Source organism: Schistocerca gregaria, chromosome 2 (genome assembly GCF_023897955.1).
Source record: "Schistocerca gregaria isolate iqSchGreg1 chromosome 2, iqSchGreg1.2, whole genome shotgun sequence".
Classification (NCBI taxonomy): Eukaryota; Metazoa; Arthropoda; class Insecta; order Orthoptera; family Acrididae; genus Schistocerca; species Schistocerca gregaria.
This window is the reverse complement of record NC_064921.1, coordinates 291,348,564-291,362,479: the sequence shown is the minus strand read 5'-3', so window position 1 is coordinate 291,362,479 and position 13,916 is coordinate 291,348,564. Positions and strand designations below refer to the sequence as shown.

General features: G+C 38.1%; 1 protein-coding gene across 2 annotated transcripts in view; it reads left to right on the top strand.

Annotated features, from left to right (window-relative positions):
- The window catches only part of LOC126336893 (protein spaetzle 4), a 47,095-nt gene that overhangs the window by 26,666 nt on the left and 6,513 nt on the right, over positions 1–13,916 (top strand). Inside the window, exons 2-4 of one of the 2 annotated variants that reach the window (XM_050001007.1) lie at positions 5,368–5,513; positions 6,811–7,473; positions 13,779–13,901. In XM_050001007.1, the coding sequence (XP_049856964.1) occupies positions 5,368–5,513; positions 6,811–7,473; positions 13,779–13,901 (932 nt within the window). Of the gene's footprint in view, positions 1–5,367; positions 5,526–6,810; positions 7,474–13,778; positions 13,902–13,916 lie in introns of those variants that run through there. The other variant, XM_050001008.1, reaches the window with a different exon arrangement.

The following is a 13,916-nucleotide window of genomic DNA, read 5'->3' as shown; positions in this document are numbered from 1 at the left end:
TAGTTTTTATGTTATCACAGATGAAAAAGGCAGTTTTAATCTCGGTGATGGTCAGATACATGCTTTTACCCATAAATGACCTTGATGGGTGATAGAATACACACATTTCCATAGTGTAAAATTATTTTTCTTCGGTTTTAGTTGGGCTTACTTCCCTTAGTCCTTTCAGAAACACCACTCAAAAATGGCATATAGAAATGGCATTTTAGTTTAGAGGAGGATTCAAAAGGTACCCTACAGGTGAGCTTAAAAACTGATGTTTGTTTTACACTTATGACGTATGAAATGACTCTCGTATTGGTCGGTGGATAAATTGTATTTCGATTAGTAAAGCCGCGTACACTATGATCGCACCAAGGCTTTTGGCAAAAACTGGGGGGCCGAGGTTTGCAACATGTTTTGAAACACAGAAACAGCTATCCTCGCTAGTGTCGGAGCAGGTCAAAGAAAACAGTTTCCGGCCAACCACCTGACATCACTAGCTTGTGATAATTAGTACACAGTACTAAATTTGACTGGGCCAGGCAAAAAACTGTAGAAATGGCATCTTTGAAATAGTCAAAGGAGTGCCTTAGAAGTACGAGTGACACTATACAGGGCATAAATTAAGTGAGGTGGTGCATGAAGCGAAACTGAACTTAAAAAGGTTTCTTCAATCTGGGTTGAAGGGGCAGATGCATCGACAAGCGCAGATTTCAGATTTCATTCATTACAAGCAACATAAACAGTGAAACAATGGACAAAAGTGATACTAATCGATGTATTTCAGTGATTTTATTTCATTCATTTGCCTATACAATCCTATATGCTTCAAAATTTTGTCCCGCGAACTTCATATACTACCTGGGACATTGATTGCTTCTGAACTAAATTTTCCAACGAGTAAGTCTATAGCACAATGGAACTATTTTTCGGAAATTTGTATTTATAAGAAACAAATTGTTAGCATATTCGCTAGAATTTAAACATCAGCCTATAATATCATAGTGAAGCTACGGAAACCAGCGTCGTCCCCCATATTCAGCTCCCTTTGTAGGATATGCCCATCAGTTAGTCTGTACTAGGTTTAGTCCACCAGCGACTTCTGAGCCTTTCTTTTCCTTACCTTCGGGAAGTAATAGTGTAGCACCATACATCAATGTATTATCCACGTCAGTAGATATAAAGTAGCCTCTCTTGCCAGCAGGCAGATCAGATTCTTATGCTTTTATCTCTCACGCAGTTATTTCGTAACTCTGGCCTCAGTGCCTCGATTTACGACTTCTTCGTACTACCACAATTCGATCGGATTTCTGGCCGATGACAGTAACTCCAGATGAGCTAACCAGTGAACGAGGGACGGGTGCCGGCAGCTGTGACCGAGCGGTTCTAGGCGTTTGTCCCAAACCGTGCTGCTGCTATGGTCGCAGGTTCGAATCCTGCCTCGGCAAGGATGTGTGTGATGTCCTTAGGTTAGTTAGCTTTAAGTAGTGGTAAATCTAGGGGATTGATGACCTCAGATGTTAAGTCACATAGTCCTTAGAGCCATTTTTTGAGGGACAGGTAACCGCTCTGTTTAGTCCCCAATCAACAAACATAGCGCAGCAAACGATGCGGGAACACTACGGAACGAGAAATGTACTCTGAAGCATACACAGTGACCTATAATAAGAAACACTATTACTGTATAAACAAGGTGCTAACGACAGTGTGTACGCAGCTCAGTCATAATGGCCTATTAATGTTTGTATCTTACCATATCCTTCGGTTTTATATATGTACGTACACTGAATGACGTCGATTGAATTTATATGTGTAAAGATTCTGTGGAAAATCACAACTTTACTTCTATACTTCCTTGCTGACCCTCATTTAAGTCTTCGAGCAATAAACATCTGACTGAACATATTCCCATGACTGCTGGTTTTGATGACTGCCGTCTGCAGCAGGTAAAAAGGCTTGCGCCAATCGCCGTCGCGCGGCTACCTGGGAAGAAGCGCTCGCGTCTGCCTTTCTACCGGTCTCTAATGAAGCCGCCCGTCGAGACTGCCTTCCACGCGAGGTCTTCGCCGATATATAACACAAACCTACTTTCCACACTAACCGCGTTTCTCCCTTCACTCTTGTGTCAACATTTCTCCCAGATGTCTGTGTCTCGTATATCCAATGATATGTTGTTGGCCGTATGATGTGAATATGAAACACTCTCTCGTGATAAAATAGTGACACCTTAGACTGTGGTGACACAGTGTTTGCATTATTTTCTAAACAGATGGCCTTGTAGAAAATTTTACTTATAAAATACCGACAAACAATACTTTCCGCGTAAACTAAGTTGTCACTCGGCACGGTGGCTGTTGGGAGCGACCATAAGTGGGAAATGCCTTTACAGCCGCTCGCCTAGTTTGCGCAGAGAGATATACCTACGTTTTACACTGAAATAATGGCATTTACACTTTACTACGCAATTATGCACGAGTGGAAGTTATGTGACAGTGCTGATACTGTATGGACTTGAGTATGTAAAGTCATAATGTTTCTGTTATCAGTGTGCATTTTACAACTATGCCTCATTCTGAAGTCATCAGTCTTCTGATTGGTTTTATGAAGGACACAACATGTTCATTTCTTGTGCCAACTCCTTCATCCCAGAATGGCACTTAGAGCCACTCAAAATGTTCAACAAACTGCCAATTCATGTTCAGTCTAGGGATGCAATTTTTAAAAAAAATTAAGTACTACAGCTGGCTGTCAGATCATCCATTCTATGACATTAAAGAATTCTTTGAGATGCCCGAGCAGGATATTAGCATTTAAAAGTTGTCTGTAATTAAACATATTATAATGTGCTGTGGTTAATCATGTGTAATTACATAGTATATACAATAAACAATAGAATAGTATATTATATTAGATTATAGTATAGCTTATTGCATTAACTTTTAGAATCTATCCTTGTACACTGCCATGCTTGAAATGTATTCTATAACATACTGACACTTGTTTATTTTTATTGTTTTCTATGTACTGGTACATACTGCATGACAAAGCCAATATCATTGTAAAATTATCTATGGTGAATAAAATTCTTGATTTACATAAGGGCCAGGTTGGGCTGCATTCCCACCCTATCTCCAGGGAAAGAAAAAGAATAGTGTAGTCATGTGTTTTTCTTTCAAGTAAATGTCTTAAAAATCAGCATTATGGAGGTTTTTAATAGGGTCTGAATTGGAACTTTTCATCTGTCTTCCAAAATATTAAAAACATTTCATACTTCTAGATCTAGGTCCCCCACCTCCTCCTCTCTCCCCTACAAACTCTCATATGGGTGCCTTTGATTGGGTGTGTGCCAGTCTCTGACTTCCCTTAAAATTTTTATCCTATAAACTCTCTTTACTGCCATGGAAGTTATTCCCTAATGTCTTAATATCTTGCTGTCAGCCTGCCCTTCCTGCTTTATATGTTCCTTTCTTCACAGACTCTGCAGGGAACCACCTCATTTCTTATATTGTCAATGTGTTAAATTTTCAACATCCTTCAAACATTTACTAGTAGATTCTCTTCTTTTCCTGTTTTCCCCATCCATGATTCACTACCATACAGTACTGTCCTCTGAATGTATGTTATCAATTATTTTCCTCAAATTAAGACTGGTTATATTACAGATGTCTATTTTCTATCAATAAATATCAGTTAGCCTATCTGCTGAAATGGAGATTAGAGCTGCTCCTTTTTGGCGGTGACATTCTTTTAGTTCAAAGTTTATTTGCATACGTTTCTGATGCGTGGAGGGACAGCTGGTTCCAGACCAGATTAATTAAACCTAAATTAATTTTAGTTGTTAGTGCAAATACATGCATCTAAATGCTAAAAGATTCTTAATTATTTCCTTGCCCCTACTATGTCAATTTACTGGCCTTGAGTTTAAGCATTAGTATATATTTTAATTTTAAATGTAGACAGATATGCAATAGGTTGTGAATTAAAGGCCACATTAACGTAGAGGCATATAACAAGAAAACAAAAGAATTTGGAATTGTGTGCTAAGTATCACTGCACTACACTCCATAAAATTTAAAATGAGTCTTACTGCCATTCATTCAACTAAAATTTTACGGGTATCAAGCCTGCAATTTATGTTGTTAAAACCTCTTCAAACTGTTTCATTAGCATCACCAGTAATAATAGGTGTATCATTCCTGTTCTTTAGGGATAGTTAATGATAGACTTTCTTCATGGATAATTAATGATAGCTTTTTTTTTCTAAGAACCTTAGATTTAGCTACAATATGGTTTATTACTGTGATTTTGTCAACAAATAATGTCCTAATATGTGATGAATAGAGCAAGAGTTTAAGATATTGGTTACGTAGATAGCAGTGTAACTAGAAAAGTTCTGTTATCCTTCATACATTTGTGTTCTTATGCTGAAACATACACAGATGTAACACATCCCTCTCTTATGCTTTGTTTGCACTTTTGCTTGACCTCCTTCAAGGATTGCTACTTCCCCATTTCTCCTTTCCAGATGAGTTTACTCGAGGTATTTCTGAGAGGTATGTGAAAACTCTTATTTGAGAAGATGGTGGTTCTGATCCTGGCCCAGCTATTTTTAAGTTTTCAGCAGTTTCCCTAAATCACTTTGGGTGAATGACCGAATGCTTCCTTCAAGGAGGTAATAGAATATTATTTCCTGACTCATCCTTTTTCAAACCCAAGCTTGTGCTCTCTAACGACCTCAATGTTTAAGATACAACAAACTCTAAATTGCATTAGCTTTCAAAGTTCGGCAGTTTGCAATGGCTATATGAAGGCATCTCTTAAGATAAGTCACCTTGTCATGTTATTAATTGTTAATATACAGATGATTCATGTTTCAATGAGCTCACTGATCCCAAAAGCAAATCATCATACTGGGAAAATATCACTCCCCAACCCTAACAGTAGAAAATTTTATATTTATGATCAACACTATTTTTTTGTTTTGATCTTATCCAGCATGAAGAGAGAAAGTAAGTTAGTGTTTGATATTCCATGAATACAGGGATTATTAGACACAATACTCGATACGTTCTATTGTCTGGGTTATTAAAAATTTCATAAGAAGGCACATTAAAAAGGCTCTAATCTGTATCTCTACCTTAAGGTTGGTTGATACTTTAAAAATGAGAATATATACTAGCTTTTCCATGTATTGGGCACTTCCTTATTAGAAAAAATGTTAGCATCTTACAAACAGTAAGCAACAGATAGAAAAATAGGTGAAAATCTTAGAAACTAATCACTGTAACACTGCTTCAAGCATGTCACAATAGTGCCAATTTTCTTACTCATAGTTTTGTGTATACACACCCACATTTTTTATAACAATGTAATTGTCTTTTACAGATTATTCTAAGTTGCATTCACATTTTACATGCATATGATGGCTATTCGTCATGTGCGAAACCATACAGGACGTCTAAATCTCATGAACCACCATGTGACTTTCAGAAGCAATCATGGTGCACAGTCCCTGGAAGTGCCTACCCCTGGTGAGTGCACTTGTAAGTAGTCAAGCCAAAGAGATGTTAAACCATGATAATAATTCAGAAAATAAATTATTTTAATTTAGTACATTTTAAGTACACATAAGAGTTCTCAAGGCCATGCTCTTAAATTCCCTGAAAACTTTCGATAATATAACCATAATTTATGAGATGCACATTGACAGCTCATGGTGTAGAGGTTGGTGTTACTGTATCTAGAGCACAGAGTCTGATTTGGATTCCCAACTGGTTCAAAGGTTCTCTTTGGTTGGGAATTGGTTGCTTCTATAATGTTAATCATTTCATCTCATCTCACCTTCATCACAAAGATGTTCATGTCACAAACAATGTGTCAAATGGAAATACTTGCACCAGGTGGCTGAACAACCCCAGATGGGGTCTCCCAGCCAAAAACGCCATATAATCATTTAATTTCATGAGAGGCATGGTGTCAATACGTATCATGCATTATGTACTTTTTGTCTTGATGTTGATGCTGAAATCCACAAGGAAAAAGACCTAGGGCGTCATGTTAGCCCTAAACAACTCAGCAGTTAGACCAAAATTTTTGAGATTGTTTGATGCCAGTTTCTAAGAGTGTACTTCTATCTGAACACCACACCAGATTCAGTCAATAGAACTGAGCTCAAGTAACCTCATGTTTACAGTGTGTCAATCTAACTACTCTGAAACAATTTGGGAACAGTGTAATAGCATGTTGTTACTAAAGTGGGGAAGGAAACGGTTCACAGTCTGCCAACGGCTTCAAGTATCAGATATACGAGGTATCATAGCATGTGTCCAGCCCCCAATTCCCATGCATCTGATAAGACTCTAATTCTGCAATCAGTTTTTTGTGGGAAATTGTCTGATCATCATGTTTGCATTTGTTACACTTGCAGCCACTAATAGGTCTGACAACATGATTTTTATGTGAGATATGAGAAACCATTCAATGTTGCAAGCCAATAAGGATAGTGTCAGCTGTTCCTAATTTAACTGCTCATTGGTGTACAGTGGCATAAATTAAATTGCTTTTATTAGAACAACTTAAATGCGTATAAATATCCAGGGGCTTAAAAAGAAATTTTAATGTTATATGATACACAAATATCTATCACACATGCATTACCATACAGTTCATCATAGAATAAGTCTTTGTTGCATCAAAGACAAATTACTCTAAATATTAAAATGCTGTAATGTTAATGTTCTTCACTTAGACAGTTCAAATATTGCATGTTTTTTCTTGTTTTAATGAAGTTTGCTTTTAAGTATAGTAATCCTGTTTGTAATCTTCTAGGCATGCAGTTCGTCGATTTGTCCAGGAGAACCATGGCCTGATGCGAAGAATGTATGGTGAAGAAAGACACATTTCTGTCCTCAGAGCTGAAATTGTGTCCAATGATGTGAATTACATGCACGACAATGAATGGAAGCTTGGAGAATCGCGAAGAACATCATTCAGAAATAAGGCTCCTGTGACAAGTGCCACTACAAAGGAACAGAAGCAAGAAGCTCCCTCTTCATCTACCTCAACTGCATCTCCTCAAGGAACAACTACAAACACTAAGAGCACTACACAGAACACGACACAGAATCTGAAGCCATCTCCACTAACCACTACCAATTTTTCCTCAAAGTATAATACCACCCAGCATACAACTGTAACACCTGCCAGCACACTGCTGACAACTACTGCTCAAGATAACAGTACAAGTTTCATTGAAGACTCTACAGAAGACAGCTTTATGGGATCAAGCCTTGTGCCAGATCTTATTACTGATCAGATTGAAATAACTACTGACACAGTTATTGTTACAAATACTCACATAACAACTACTGAAGGGACAACCAGTACAACAGCACAGCTACCGAAGGAGGACGTTTCAGAAACTATGCTTTTTCAAGATGCACAAGCGAAGCATAAGGAACAGCCACTGCCAGCACACAGACTTCGAGGAGTGTAAGTCATTTGTCTGAAAATCACAGTACTGAGATATAAAAACTCTACTCTATAATCAAGTTTTAATTTTATTACTGTCATGAAATTAAGTAAATGTTACTTCACTATTGAAGTAGGGCTACTGCTTCTAATTTAATTCTGAATCTGTTTTTGGAAAGGAAGTATATCAATAGAATTGCTGATATTCACTTCCAGAGTTTTTGCTGTGGAATTTATGCATGAAGGAGCAAGTATTTTGCTCCTTAAAGCAGTAGAATTTTTACATACTGTAAAATATTGTACATACTTGTGGTATACACACTTACTGCAAGTTTCACAACTCCTGATATCCGACATGAACCTTAATCTGTTAATTTTCAGTTGTGTTTCCTCACAATCTTTTTTTCACTTGTAGCAAGAGGTATTTTCTACTTAATGACTATCTCTGTTATGAAACCCAAGGATACCATATTTTTCATTTCATTTGATTGAGTTTATTTTTATTCCTACTGTGTGGTGTGTCGTCATTCCATTCCTTGCTGTTGAGTCGAGTGATGGAAACACTGTCATTGAGAGTTACATGCAAAACACTTGATGCAATTTGATATATATTTTAAGTAAATATAGGAAGTTCAAAGACTTCTCAACTGTTTCATATCCTTAGAAAAAACAAGATTTGCCCTACAGTGCAAAAAAAAGTCTGCTAGCCTTCAACATTATCATTTTCTTCATGTATATGAGCAAATTTATTTGCTGGGAACCAAATCCAGTGAATATGGTAGATGGACAAGTGTGTTGAAGTGAAAGTTGTGCAGTTTCTCTACAATCCAGAACTTAGAAAAGTTTATTGTGATGGAAAACAACTTTCTTCTTCATAACATGAACTGCATGTTTCAGTGTGTTGAGTAATGAAATGTAATACTCCCCAATTACAGTTACATCCTTACATAGGACATACTTCAGGAATCCACATAATTGCAGCTGTGATACTTTCTGCTGATGAAACTGTTTCTTTTACTTTTTTTTGGCGCACTGTTATCGCTCTCTGCTTCGACTATTTTTGTCTCTGGCTTTTAACTATAAATCCACAGCGTATGTATCTTCAGCTGACAGAGGACATCATTATATTGTTGGCTGTTTAGGTTTTTGAAGGCTCTGAGATCTCTTCATCTTTGGTGGCTGCATAGTTACACTTAACTCAGCACCTCAGTTTCCAAATAACTGAAAACTCTGAAAATACTTTATTATAGGCCTTATCCCAGCAAAATGTGTGATTGTTTATATTTTTACCACAAACAAGCAACTGACCGTGCGTGTCTGGAACATCACAGTGCACATATAAACATTCAGATGTTTCTAATGTATCGTTTTTTCTACATAGATACCATAAGTGAAAGCTTCTGGTATGATACTTGTATAACTATTTCAGTCGTTGTGGGGCTTTCACCACCAGAGGTTTATGGGGATGTATAAATCCCTCGAGTGTAGTTTTTCAACATAATACATCAGTTTTTTTATTTCTTTTTAACTTACGCTTTTTGCGCCTTATCCTGAAAAATGAAACTCTGTGCCTGGAAATTTGCCCCTACACCAAACTGAGAAACTGGTATGCAGAGGTTTTTGTATTCTGTTATAGGCTATTCTCTAATGGCAGGTTGGAAGGGGGAATGATGGAGTAAGGTGGCGGGCAAGGAAAGATTAAGAGTAGTCAGACAGCTGAGTAAACTCTTGTTGTTGGTGGTTGTACCCTGCAAAGTGCTATACTTTAGTGGTATAACATTTATGGAATTTTCAGAAAGAATTATCTGTGTTTGGAATAGGTGTTTATCGTTCAAAACTACTGACACACATGGTAATTTCATGTGTGTCACTAAACTGCTTATGTATATTCACTGGAAAAAGTTAAAAAAATGAGTGCATTTTACATCATACCGTCACAATCACAAATATTTTAAGACTTAGCTGAGGCTTTTTACTGTTTCAAATATTTTATCTTTGTACAAAATTTAAAATAGTATGGGGTAGTAGACTCGGCAGGTTCATGGTATTTACCTTATCTACATGATAAAGAAGTAAACATTACATTGGTTTTAGTTCTAGGAAATCCTGCAGTGACTGAAACTGACTCCCTTCATGTATATTCATAGGAATTATGTTATTTCATGGCTTTCCTTGATACACTGTTATGATCATATCATCGAGTCTTGTAGAGATCCTCAGGAGTGTTATTCATGCACTCTGGAATGTCCATTATAATTTTGTTAATTGTACCAAGCAAGCTGGTTTGTTGGTTTCCAATTGTTTTGCTGGAAAAAGTTAAGTGAAAAAGGTGGCACACACATTATTTCCTTTAGTTGAGTATGGACTCTAAATTTTAGTGAAATTGTAGTGAAGAAAATTTTGAGTCTTTATTGACAATTATCGTGTAGTTCTGCTCACACTTGTCAGGTTTTGAAGCTGTGAAGTGACATGTGCACTGGGAGAGGAGCAACTGCTCACTGACACACACATGTAGGCTAGAAATGTATGTGCTTTGAAAGTTTGCTGTGAATCCCTCCCTTGCATCTGCAATGAGAGCAAACTTGTCACCTTTTAGTCACTCCAACCTCACTGAACTTGAATTAAACCTGAGGTACCTCATGATTACTGTAAAGCGATTATGTGATATTGCAGATTAATAAAATTGTATTCCCCATTTCTGTTCCTTTGAATTCAGTGGCATTCATAATGTATAGAGTTGTATGAAATGCATCACTCTTATAACTGTAATGAACATTCTTCACCTCCCAGTACGCTACATGCCTCTGTTTTAAGTGAAATTTTAAATGTCCTATGAGGTTTCAGGATTGCAGCTGGATCATGTTGACTTCTTTCTGCAGTATTATGACTGGTAACCGTTCAACCATCTTCAGGTGAGTATCCACCACTGCAGACTGCCAGTTCATGGCATTGGCTTTGTAGCAAAAACTGGCCCAGAAACTCATGTGCATTGGTGGCTGTCACTGGAGTGCCCTCTGTCGAAATCCACGCCCTCTGCAAAGACTGTTCCATCTGTGGCACACAAGCACATGCATAAAGGTGAAACCGCAAATCTGCCTTCTGTTGGAATGTGCACTTGTCGCTGAAAACAAATGTGAGATGTCTCTGTAGAATAAAATGCTTTCTCTCAGAAGAAATTAAAGAGATAACCAGGTCCCAAGCCTTGTCCAGTTTAAAGCTGCCATAATAATTTATAAGGTTTTGAGGTAGACATATTTCTGCACATTCTTCGATTACTGAATCCCAAAAGGATCTTGTTGGGGCCAAGATTTTTGTGGCAGGGTGGTCCACAGAATGTCCAATGGTAATACAATGATCAGCTATGGCTGACGTACTGGGCTGTGGAAGTAGAGTGTGGCACTCGTGTCCAATGCACCTTTCATGTACTGTGTGTATTGTCTGACCTAAAGATGCTTTGACACACTGGCCAGAAATTTTGTAAATCTTGGTCTTTGCAGACCCAGATCGCTCTTTACTGAACCGATAAAGGCACTAATCTTTGCTGGTGCCTGTAAGATTACTTTAACTTGATGTTTCCTTAGGATTCTGCTTAGTTTATACAAGAGGTTGCTGATGTATGGAAAAATGCCCTGGACTTGAACAGCTCCTTATCTCCTTATCATCTTGATGTTGTGGGTGGTCATGTTTCTTCCTCCTTAGTGCTGCACTAATTTGATGTGGAGAGTAACCATTGCCTTGAACACCAACTGTAGATGGACTAGCTCCTTTGAAAGTGTATCTCCATCAGAAACATAAGCACAGTGCACCAATGTTCTAAGGATGCCAGTAGTTCATGAAGGGTGATGGCAGCTTGACATTTGAAGCCATCACCCTTCACAAACTTCTGGCATACTTAGACCTTTGGTGCACCTGGCTCATGTTGTTTCTGATGGGGACAGCCTTACAAACTAGCTAGAACCATTACAGTTGATGTTCAAAGATAATGGTTACTCTCCACATCAAATTAGTGCAATGTTAAGGAGGAAGAAACATGATCACACACATCATCAAGAAAACGTGGAGCTGTTCAGGTCCAGGGTGTTCCTTCCATACGTTGGCAACTTTTTGTCTAAACTAGACAGGAAACATAAAGTTCGTTATCTGCCAGCCACAGGCAACGATTAGTGCCCTTCTCGGTTCAGTAAAGAATGATTTGGGTAATCGGAAGACCACGATTTACAAAATGCCTTGTCAGTGTGGTAAGGCATACATAGGTCAGATAAGCAAAGTACATGAAAGGTGTGTTGAACTTGAGCACCACACTTGCCTTTCGTAGCCCAGTAAGTGGCAGTAGCTGAGCATTGTATTACCTCTGGACACACTATGGCTTATTCTGCCACAAATGTCTTGGCCCTGGTGAGATCCTTTTGGGATTTAGTAATTTAAGAATGTGTGGAAATATGTCCATCACAAATCTTATAAATTGTGATGGTGGCTTTCAACTGGACAAGGCTTGGGACCTGGTTCTCTCTTTATTTTGAGAGAAATCATTTTATTCATAAAGACAAATCTGGTGACATCTGACAGTTATTTTTAGTGATGCAAGCGTGCATTCTGTCACAGGGCAGACATGCACTCTTAACTTTACGCCTGTGCCTGCAGACCACAGATGAAACAGTTACTTGTGAGGGTGTGGATTTCGATACAGGGCGCTCTGGTGATGGCTGCCAATGCTCATGCATTTCTCCGCCAATTTTTGCTGTTAAGCCAATGCTGTGAACTAACAGTCTCCTTCAACAATCAAAGAAGCTTACAATGCAGAGTATCATAGCTAATCAAGCCTTTAAACTAATATGAACTTACTTCTTGATGAAGGCAAGATTACAAAAGCTAACCAGTACTTCAAACACAGAGGAATCCCACCCTCATGGAAGGTAAAAAGGATTCTCTCAATATTATGCAGTAGCAGTCCCTAGCGGCAGTCACTCAACTGAAGAAGGCTGGACAGTTGCCAGAAGAAATATTGTATCCAGAAGTCAACATGATACAGCTGCAATCATGAAACCTCATAGAACATTAAGTATATAAGGAAACTTCAAGAATCACAATTTTAAATGTATTTGAGAATAAGTTCATCAATAAACAAATAGCAAGCACTTGAGGAAAGAATCATGATAAAACCAGAATTCTCCCAAAGAACATGTTGCTGTCAGTGCCTTCCAGGACTTCTAATTTTGGTAGGAACTACACTCCACTTTTGCAGTGCCTGCGTTATTCTGAGTTATGATGCATTGTTCCTTTGGATGTGTGTGCACGTGCGAAGGAAAAGTTATCATGGTGACTACAGCTGTTATGAAATACATTAAATGTATTCACAATTGTGAATGTGGACAACAATCGGCTATGTAATGGAATGACAATGAAAATTTTTGCTGGAGCAGACACAAACCCAGATTTCCCACTTGTTGTGAGCGGTCATCTTACCATTTGGCTATAAGAGCACAACTCGTGGCCAGACCCAGACCCAAACTTCCAAATGTCATCAATCATATGTCTTCAACCTGTACTCGTATGTCCATTATGTATATTCCTGTGCAGGGGAGAAATTTTACTTGAAAGTTGCTCGCCCAGTGTTGGCGGATAAATAAGATAGTGCAGTGCCTATGGCATTCGGAATTGTGATACCATGTTCCTTTGGACATGGTTGATGACATTTGGAAGTTTGGATCTGGCTGTGAGTCATGCTGGATAGCCAAATGGTAAGGTGATTGCTTGCAATAAGTGGGAAATCCAAGTTCAAGTCCCGATCTGATAAAAATTTTTGTTGCCCTCATTCCATTACACAGCTGATAGTTGTCCATATTTACAACAGAGAATACATTTAAAGTACGTCCCACTTTGTTCCGTCAGGAGATTCTACCTCTATACTGACAGTCATATTACTGAGGAATCTGTCAAAGATGTTGCATGTAGTTTCACACCTGTATTTCAGCAGCAGATGCAAGGAAGGCTACAAACAGTGTGTAATAATCGCAGTGTTTAGTTTATTCAGCGGAACAAAAAATTGTATCAGCGGGTTTATAATTTTTTCTCAAAAACTACATATTTGATAGTGTAGACTTCTATTCCAAAATGAACTAGGATAAGAAATATTAAGTTACAAACCATCGTCCACCTAGTATAACAATAAGATGAGGGAAAGGGGCTGAAATTTTAATATGGGAAAAATTTCCTGTAGGCAGTTTCAGTCTCAAATTCATGAAACGTATTTAAAATACATACTGTTTGAACTCCCAAAGGCAGTTCATTGTGTAATAAATCATAACATGCTCTCTTTTGCATTACAGGAATGCTTGTCCTGTGAAAGAAGAAGTTGTAGCACCTTTTTGGGCTAACAACACCCGAGGGGAAGTTCTTGCTTTATTGAATTTGTATCCATTTGAGCAATATGTTCACTGGGAAAAATGCACGTGAGTATCTCTGAG